Below are 9,857 nucleotides of genomic sequence, written 5' to 3'. Positions count from 1 at the left end.
AGCAACGTAACTTTTCTACTTAACTATACGAAGAAGGGTCTAAATGGCCTGTGCAAAAATTCTCTAAAGAAATGCATAATGTGTAGCTCTAAAAAGAAATATAAAATGGCAGACAGCATGATATTGTGTCTGAGTGTGGTCTTTGAAGTCAGATCAAAGTTCCATTAACTGCAGGCATAGGAATGGGATTTAGAAGCTAAAATGGGGTGATAAATCAGAAAAGAAAGAAGTTCAATAGCACTTTACTGTCTACCCATTTCTAAGTGCTTGCTATTCAGTGATTAGCTGTAAGGGAAGGCATAGTATCCTGTGGAGTATTAAAAGCATACCTGGCCCCATTAACAGTTGTGAAGGAGTCCATAGCCCATAATCCCAGCCCCTGGTGAAATGAGTTCCTGGTTTAGATGGTGAAAAGTGTATCTGGGCACCTGAAGGCTCCACTCATGGCTGAGACATGGCCCCGGCCTTGTTCTACTATGTCCTTACATCCTAAGAGCAGATTACAAATTGAAGCCATCATCTCCCAGCACTTTGGAAGCTACAGAGGACTTGGACAAGGTTGATAACTTCTACAAAGCAAGCTGGGTAAATTCCTAGGATTTCAGGCCACACCAAAGGGTTTCCAGGGGTTTACATCTTTATTAACCTCTTGCCAGATTGCCTCACTTGCTCTCTGGGGTAAGCTGAATGTGCGTTCAAGAAAGGATATGGAATTGCCTCCATAAATGGCCTTTAGAATCTTCTTTCCTTGCAGCGTGTCTAGACTGTATTTCTTTTTATTTATACTATCCTCATAGAATGTTCTAGACTTAATTTTTTAGCTCTTTGACTCTTCAGCTCCAGCTTTCACATTTATTTCCATGTCTTGGTTATGTCTTCTCACTTTTAGGATAACATGATAAAAGATATTTGATTCAGTTAAATCCAAGCTTAGCAGTTTTAAAGTGCGTATTTTTTTGGTGTGTGTGTGTGTTAGGGTGCATGCCTTATGAGGAAGGAGAGAGACTTGCCACAAGATTTCTTGCTCCATGGTTTCTTAACTATGGGTGTTCATCACATGCCGAGTTGGTGAGGTGTTTGGGTTTTGAGGGTTCTAAGCCAGCCAATAAAGTCATAAAATCAACTACTGTGTCAATATTGTGCTTCTGGGTGGTTGTATCCTTTAACACACATAAGACACTCAGCCAGCTAAAAGAGATGAGCTCAGAGATGTTAGCTCGGAGGAAAAGAAGGATCACATTGAGGTCATTGATGGGACATCCTAGCATCTTTCTGCTGAGGAGATCAAAAGCTGGGAGCATCTCATAGACAGATAAGAGTCGTTTGTCCCACCGACATAGCCGTGTGAGGTTGTATATTATCACTGGAACCAATATGGTGTATATTGCTACACTGGAGAGGCTAACAATCTGGAAAATGGACAGCGATGGCAGCCTGCATGTGATGAGACTGGGGACATGGGTCTCATCACTTAGCAGCCCTGTCTTGATGGAGCAGCTGAATTCTTCCTGGAAGAAGACATCCAGATGGAAATGACCAAGGTATAGGTAAGTGACGGAGGTGAAGATGAGCAAGAGGGAGTTCCTCAGGAGGTAGGTAGCCACTAGTGAATGTGAACGCTGCTTACATGCCAGGTACCGCTCTAGCAAAGGGAATTCAAAGTATCGTTCTTTCCGAGCCCTGGGCAGTGGAAGAAAGGAGGCAAGGTTAGTAGTGACCATTTAGAACCATACTCCAAGAGAGGCATGTGACAAAGTAACAGATCTGTTTTCAACATGGCATTCTTGGTTCCCATGAAAATCTGTCTTCCGGAGCATAACCATGCTTCTCCCCCAAACAGAGGCATATGAATATATCTTGATTCTCCAAGTACTGACTTCAATGTGATAAACCCAGTGTATGATCAGTGAGTAATGATTTGTTACACTGGATTTCTGCCAAGCAAGGTGGACTAAAGTTCTAAGCTGAACTAGGATCTTTAGGTAGCAATAGGCTTATGAAATTAGCATTGGATTGGGGGTTTAGTTAAGTGCATTCTGGGCCGGGCATGGTGGCTTATGCTCATAATCCCAGCGGCCGAGGTGGAAGGGTCCCATAAGCCCAGGAGTTTGAGACTACCCTGGGAAACATAGTGAGACCTCATCTCTATGAAAAAATACAAGAATTAGCTAGGTGTAGTAGTGTACACCTATGGTTCCAGCTACTTGGGAGGCTGAGGAGGGAGGATTGCTTGTGCCCAGGAGATTGAGGCTGCAATGAGCCAAGATCGTGCCACTGCACTCCAGCCTGGGCAACAGAGTGAGACCCTGTCTCCCTCACCCACCCCCCAAAAAAGTACATTCTGGTTCTTGGCCTGTGTACTCTGTGTATGATCTTTGGGACAATTCATTCATCTTATGTAAATAATTTGGCTCACAAATGTTTGTTGAGGGCTTTGGTGTTCAGGTACATGTAAGCCACTTTGTGCTCTGAAGAAGCTTAGAGCCTGGCTTGTGGGGAAGGGGCAGATAAGACATGCAAATATGGAATAAAAGTGGCACTTGGTTTGTTGCTAAAATAGTGGACACAAACCACAATGGCTATAAAAGTTAGGAGAGGGAGGAAACAGTATGGCCTTCAATGTTCAGAAACCCTTATGGAAAATATTGGCTGAAATCTGGGCTTCAAAAGATAGAGAGGATTTTTTTTTTCAGAAGATAGAGTATGTGCATAAATATGGGACAATATAATTCAAATGTTAATGCAATTGTCCCCTTGGGCCATCTAGCCTGGCCACTCTGTGTAAAGCTACACCACTCTCCATCCCTCCAGCTTCCTCCTGCCCCCACTTTACTTTTTCTTTTCTTCATACCACTTATTATCTCAGAACATAGATTTCACCTCTGTGTTCTGTTCATTTGTCTGTGTTTCCTTAATAGAATGTAAGCCCCACATGGGTAGGTACAGCTTTGTCTCTCCTGCCTCCATCCCCCAACACATACGCGTGAATGTATCAGAAGCACCCAGGACAGTGTCTGTATGCAGGTGGAGGAATGATTTCATAGATAAATAATTTGTTCAGGGGAAAAGGAGGAGGCTGCCTAGGTGTGGTGGAAGGTTTCTGTCACCTGGTAGTTAAAGTTTTGAAAAAGTAGATGGTGACAGTGTGTTGAGGGCCTTGCACACATATCTGGGAAAGTTTGGGTATTTTTTGGTAGGCATGAAGGGAGCTATTTAAGGTTTCTGAAGGCAGTAGTGTATGAAAGTGGAATTCTAGAGAGATGAATCCCTTTGTGGGCTCAGTGTGGTCATCTGTACACTAGAGGAAGAGTCCTTTCTCCCTTTACAGAAACAATAGAAAGTTAATGAGATGATGTGTTAAGCACTTTGCCTTCTTGAGAAGGATGGCATGGAAGAGCATTTAAAGATGACTATGCAAAGATATCATTTTAATGCTTGACTGAATTTCTCAGAAAAAGGTGGAAGAGACAACTCACTTCTCCAGCTCATCCCAGAACACATAGGGGTCGGAGCTCTTCTGCCGAATCTTCAGCATGTGCTGCACCAGGCGGATGGAGCGATTATAGGATTTGTCCAGTTCGCTGATGATGAACAGCAGATCGGAGCTGAGGGCTGGCACAGCTGCATACTGCCACAGCAGCACCGGCAGGTACATGAGCAAGGCCAGGGCCAGCAGGGAGTAGGGGAGGGCCTGCAGGGCGAGAGCAGCTGAGGAGGGAGGCCGGGGCTGCCGAGACCCCGAGTGACAGCGCTGACTGAGGGGCTCTCCTTTCCCCTGTTCCTGCCTCAGCAGGGGAAGGCTGTTTGGGGAATGGGCTAGCCCAGGCCCAGCCCCTGAGGCACCCTACTGACCTGGCTGAGTACAGGGAGGCCTGCTTGAGAAGGAATGTGCACCTTCCTGCTCCCCTGTTTCGCTTTTCTGATCCAGGGTCTGTGTGGGGTCCCAGGGAGAAGAGAGAGAGAATAAGGAGAGAGAGAGGAGAGGTGGGGAGGGGAGGGGAAGGGAAGGGAGGGGAGGGGAGGGGAGGGGAGGGGAGGAGAGGGCGGGAGAGGGATATATATAGAGAGAGAGAATAAGGAGAGAGAGAGGAAAGGTGGGGAGGGGAGGGGAAGGGAGGGGAGGGTAGGGGAGGGGAGGGGAGAAGAGGAGAGGGATATATAGAGAGAAAGAGAGAAAAGGAGAAAGAGAGCGATCTGCCTACCTCCCTTAAAGTAGTCTGGGCAGCTAGCTAGCTAGGGATCATGGCCAGCAGAGGCCATGTCGTCCTAAGGGAGAGAAAATCCCATTTCTTTCCTGTCACCTTCTGGACTTGTCTGATGCACAGTGGTCTTTTCTGATTTTTGGATTCTTGGTAATGCCAAACTACACTATCAGACACTGTCTTGGGATTTTTTGGGGGGCTCTTTCAGGCATTTAATCTATAAGCTGACTTTCAGGAATTCATAAGTCTTGTCTGCTCAATGACTGCATCATTAGCTCCCTGCAATAAGGGACTGATATGGGTTTAATTGTGTCCATGTCCACCTCCCTCCATTCATACCTTGAAGTCCTAATTCTTAGTACCTCAGAATGAAACCTTATTTGGAAATGGGGTTGTTGTGGATGCAATTAGTTAATTCAAAATGAGGTCATACTGGAATAGGGTGGGCTTCCAATTCATTATGACTGATGTTCTTTTTTTTTTTTCTTTTTTTAAAAAAAAGCCAGGTAAAGAAGCAGACATGCACACAGGGAGACTGCCCAGGGCACTGGATCCATAGGCCAAGGAGTGGGAACCTGGCAGCCCTTTCCCTTGCAGCCTTCAGAGGAGCCAATACTGATGACACCTTGATCTTGGACTTCCGGTCTCCAGAACCCTGAGACGATAATTTTGATTGTTGAAGCCACCCAGTTGGTGGTGCTTGGTTTCAGCAGCTCTAGCAGATTAACACAGGGACTTTTCCTTAGGTTTCCTCATCATACTTACCACACCTAGCAGGGTTGGGCCAACTATTTTGCCTACAGTAAAATCTCCACTTGTAAAGATTTTTATTTATTTATTTATTTATTTATTTTTTGAGATGGAGTCTCGCTCTCTTGCCCAGGATGGAGTGCAGTGGCGCGATCTCGGCTCACTGCAAGCTCCGCCTCCCGGGTTCAAGCAATTCTCCTGCCTCAGCCTCCTGAGTAGCTGGGATTATAGGTGCTCACTACCACACCTGGCTAATTTTTGTGTTTTTAGTAGAGATGGGGTTTCACCGTGTTGGCCAGGCTGGTCTTGAATTCCTGACCTCAAGTGATCCGCCCACCTTGGCCTCCTAAAGTGCTGGGATTACAGGTGTGAGCAACCATGTCCAGCCTGTAAATATTTTTTAAAGCTGCATTTTTGCTAGGTGCTTAACATGCATTCTTTTATTTGATCTTCACAAGGATGTCATCAGGTAGATACAATTTAGTATCTCTATTTTACAGATAAGGAAACCAAAGCATGAAAAGATTAAGTAACCTGTGCAGGGTTGCACATCAAGTAGGTAGGAGAGCCAGGATTTAGAACTATAGGCCATCTGATTTTGGAGCTTATTCCCTAAATGATTACTTCACTTATAGCTTCTCCTGAACCAGGGATGTTTTGTTATTTCAGAAGAGAATTTGAAGAAAAAGAGGGAGGATACATAATTCATTGCATCTGGGTAGAAAAGAAAGGTGTGGGGCCAGGCGCAGTGGCTCACACCTGTAATCCCAGCACTTTGGGAGGCCAAGGCAGTTGGATCACAAGGTCAAGAGATCGAGACTATCCTGGCTAACATGGTGAAACCCTGTCTCTACTAAAAATATAAAAATTAGCTGGGCATGGTGGTGGGTGCCTGTAGTCCTAGCTACTCGGGAGGCTGAGGCAGGATAATCACTTGAACCCAGGAGGCGGAGGTTGCAGTGAGCCGAGATTGCTCCACTGCACTCCAGCCTGGCATCAGAGCAAGACTCCGTCTCAAAAAGAAAAGAAAAGAAAGGTGTGTGTTTGTGTTTTCTGAATTAAACAAGAAAGATATGTTGGGAAAGGCACACCAGGCTCTAGAGAAAATTAGAAACTTTTTGCTGCTACGAAAGGGCATTTCTTGGCCGGGCGCGGTGGCTCACACCTGTAATCCCAGCACTTTGGGAGGTCGAGGTGGGTGGATCACAAGGTCAGGAGTTCGAGACCAGCCTGACCAACATGATGAAACCCCATCTCTACTAAAAATACAAAAATTAGCCAGGGATGGGGGCAGGCATCTGTAGTCCCGGCTACTTGGGAGGCTGAGGCGGGAGAATCGCTTGAACCCGGGAGGTGGAGGTTGCAGTGAGCCAAGATCACGCCATTGCACTCCAGCCTGGGGGACAAAAGCCAGACCCCGTCTCAAAAAAAAAAAAAAAAAAAAAGAAAGGGCGTTTCTTGAAAATAAACCCTTCCTTTATACTTAGAGATTCTGTTGCGGTAGGCTGAAGTGGAGCCTGAGAATTTGGGTTTAAAAAGCTTCCTGGTGGCGGGGTGCTATGGTTCATGCCTGTAATCCCAGCACTTTGGGAGGCTGAGGCAGGCGGATCACCTGAGGTCAGGAGTTTGAGACCAACTTGGACAACATGGTGAAGCCCCATCTCTACTAAAAATACAAAAATTAGCTACGCATGGTGGCATGCACCTGTAATCCCAGCTACTCGGGAGGCTGTGACAGGAGAATCGCTTGAACCGGGGAGGCAGAGGTTGCAGTGAGCCAAGATGGCACCATTGCACTCTAGCCTAGGTGACAAGCACAAAACAACTCCGTCTCAAAAAAAAAAAGTTTTCTGGTGATCTTGATTATCAGGCAATTTGATCCTTTTCCTATATGTGAATTCCTCTACCACAGAATTTTTTTTCTTTCTTCTTTTTTTTTTTTTTTTTTTACCATCTAGATCCTTCCTGAACTTCCAGTGACAGAAATCTCATTAACTCTTTCCATTAAGTCTCTGGTTTTGTCTCAGTCCTAGAACTGTGGCAGTCTGACACCTTGAAACTGTCGTGCCTAGAAAATGCTACGAGTGTCTTCTGACTAAACCTCGTGAATCAAACATACATGTTACCACTGCCTCCTCCTAAAACCCCACTAGGATGACAATGAGACATAAAAGAAGACATATTTTTATAAGGTCAAAGAGAACAGGAGAGGGGACAAAGGAGCCCAATATTGAAAACTAGAAAGCAGTTGCAAGATAGAAGACACCAGCTCTTGGGGAGGATGGGGAGAGGAGGCAGGGACAGGCAGGCGGTTTTCACCACAGAACCAGGAATTGGAGACACCAGGTACTTCTGAAAACAAGAGTGCAGGAGAGGCTGAAAACAGGGATCTTGTTGGAAAAATCTGTGTGAGAAGCAGCCCGCAGATCCTTTCTGTAATGTGAGGCAGTCAAGCGGCTGCTCTTTCCCTCCCCTAACAGAGGCTTGACGGTTACTCCCTGGAGAGATTAAACCAGATTAAACTCTGCTCTTGGGTCCATTGAGGCAGGGGGCCTATGCTGGGAAAGGGGGAGCGGCTGAGTGAACTCTGAATGGTGAGACCCACAACCGAGTTTCTAGAGGGTTGGCAGCCTGGCTGAATTCCAACTGCTCCCCGCCCCTCCCCACAAATTAAGGTTTGAATGACTCTTCTAGGAGGAAACTGATGAGCTCAGGAGAAAGGACTACAGAGTCATTATTTCAGATACTAATGAAATAGACCAAAGGGATCACCTTAAACCAAAGTCTGCCTGTTTATGTGCCTCACCCTTAGGCACAAAGCTTCCAATTAGATAAAAGTGAGCAACCAAAGATTGCCAGATTCAGAGAATGCCTGAAACATGAAAGTAAGTGACCAAAATAAATGGGTTAGGGGTGGTGGGGATAGACGCAAGAGGGAGTAGAATGAAGGGGTTCTGCGCCACTCCACTCAGCCGTGAAGCTGACCTTACAGAGAGTTTGCTTTACCTTGTGGGGCCAGAGAGATTTCATCTTGTCCTGTCCAGGCCCGTCCTGCTCATGGTGAAGCAGTGAGTCCCAGCAGGAGCTGTCCACGTAGGCTGCCTGCCGGATGCTGAAGTTACTGGGAGAGAAGCAGCTGATCGGAGACCCTGCAACAGGAACACAGCTTTGAGGCCGCCTGAGTTGGAGTGGAGGAGTGGGGACTCAGGGGCAATCGTCTAACTCTTCCCCAGTTTCTGTTTCTGGCAGGGACTGTCTTCTTCCCACACCTTAGTTTTCTGGGTTGAGCACTGCCATGTCACGGTAGGACAGGGCACTCCTGGACTCCTGGACGCATCCCACTGTATGGCCAGGGCTTGCCAGTGCTGACTCAGCCTTTTGGGTCTGGTGGTTCTTTGCTCTCAGAGCACCCCCTGGGCTTTTTGTGCTCCTGTAGTCTGGTACCAGAAAGCTTGCGGTTTGATGGTGATGTCTCTTTCCTGAAATAACTGACATCCTTTAGACTCTAAAATGTTGAGGATGAATTGCCTGGGCTTCTGAGCCTAAATGAAGAGAAACGGTGGGCAAATTATGCCGGAAGGAAAGTGGGCTTGGAGGAGAGTTCCTGCCTTTTTGTTTTCACATCATTCTCCAGAAAGAGGCAGAAGTGGGAGCCATTTCTTCTGCCCTGGTTGTGGATGAATAAGGAGGTGGTGGGAGGCTGGCACACCTGTTTGGGAAATGTAGTCAGCTAATGGCACTGCCAGAAAGGAAAGCCAGAAGTCTCAGTTCTCAGGAAGTCCACACTCTCTTTAACAAAGGTAGTGGATTTGCTGAGTGAATCTGGCACCTGAAACCCTAGATGCATGTGTATACTAATGTCTGTGTGTGCGGCTGGGGTTTGTAGACAGGAAGCAGTGGGTTTACCCAGCATCTCCAATGTGCGTGGCTCTCAGGCACTTAACACGTGTTCTCAAGTCAATAACCCTGGAGTTGGTGGGTTAGGGGTGGGAAGAGGGCCCAGAGCAAATAAGAGACTTTGCGACAGCCCAGCTAACATGAAGAGGTCTAAGGTCCTAAAAGCATTACCAGGGGTGTCAACTTCTTTCATCCATAATGAAAACCAAAATAAAGCTTTAATCATTTGAAATGACATAAAATATATGAATACTAAAATTACAACTTTTTTTTTTTTACTGTAACATTTTGGAGATGACTTTCAAAATTTTTTGGTGCCTCTGCTTTGCTGGTTCCCTGAACTCATGCACCATCTGCCTTTTGGATAATCCAGCCCAGCCCGAAGTCATGGAATCCCGTCACTGTGCGCACCATCTCACTTCAGAGCCCATGCAGAGAGTGACATGAGGGGGAGTCTCTCTTGTGCACTGGGCCTTGGAAGCAACTTACCAGAGGAGAACTCCCGGGCGAATGCCAGGGACATCAGCAACAAGGGGGAGCCCACAGCTACGAACTTGACTATCCGGTCCAGGGGCAGTTCCAGGCGCAGTCCTTTGAGGTGGGGGCCCCTGCGGTCAGGCAGCAGGGCATCCGAGAGCATGTACTCTGCAGCTGTGTGTGCAAGTGACATGATGCTGCTGAGCTTGGGGGTGCAGAGGTGGCAGCAGGGGACCTAAGATGGTGGAATGAGGAGACGGCAGCTTCAGGCAGCTGGCTTTGAGCAGACAGTGCCTGCTGCCCCAGCCTTATGGATATCTATGCTGGGAGCAGGCGATGGTTCTCTAAATAACTGCCCAGGCCCTGAGCCAGGCCCTGCTAATTAGAGGGAGGCATAGCCTTAGTGGGTCCTTGTTGGAGGAGGGTCGGGCCTTACCTGGGCCTGGTGCCACGCTGCTGTCTGGATTGTCCTAGAGCAGATGGAGTTCTGTGGCTTTATGCTGCCCTGTCATTAATAAAGTATTTTCAGTG

The 9,857-nt window shown here is 47.0% G+C and overlaps 1 protein-coding gene across 1 annotated transcript; it reads right to left on the bottom strand.

The window, feature by feature from the left end:
- Window positions 1–619: 619 nt before the first annotated feature.
- On the bottom strand, window positions 620–9,646 carry PANX3 (pannexin 3). The gene is made up of 4 exons (XM_002822639.4): window positions 9,339–9,646; window positions 7,959–8,101; window positions 3,477–3,691; window positions 620–1,680 (listed from the first exon to the last, which is right to left on the bottom strand). The coding sequence occupies exons 1-4, from the start codon at window positions 9,517–9,519 to the stop codon at window positions 1,041–1,043; spliced, it is 1,179 nt and encodes a 392-aa protein (XP_002822685.3). The 5' UTR covers window positions 9,520–9,646; the 3' UTR covers window positions 620–1,040.
- Window positions 9,647–9,857: the final 211 nt, after the last annotated feature.

This window comes from Pongo abelii, chromosome 9 (genome assembly GCF_028885655.2).
Source record: "Pongo abelii isolate AG06213 chromosome 9, NHGRI_mPonAbe1-v2.0_pri, whole genome shotgun sequence".
NCBI classification, from domain to species: Eukaryota; Metazoa; Chordata; class Mammalia; order Primates; family Hominidae; genus Pongo; species Pongo abelii.
Note: the sequence above shows the minus strand (reverse complement) of the source record. Positions and strands in the feature narration are given on the sequence as shown.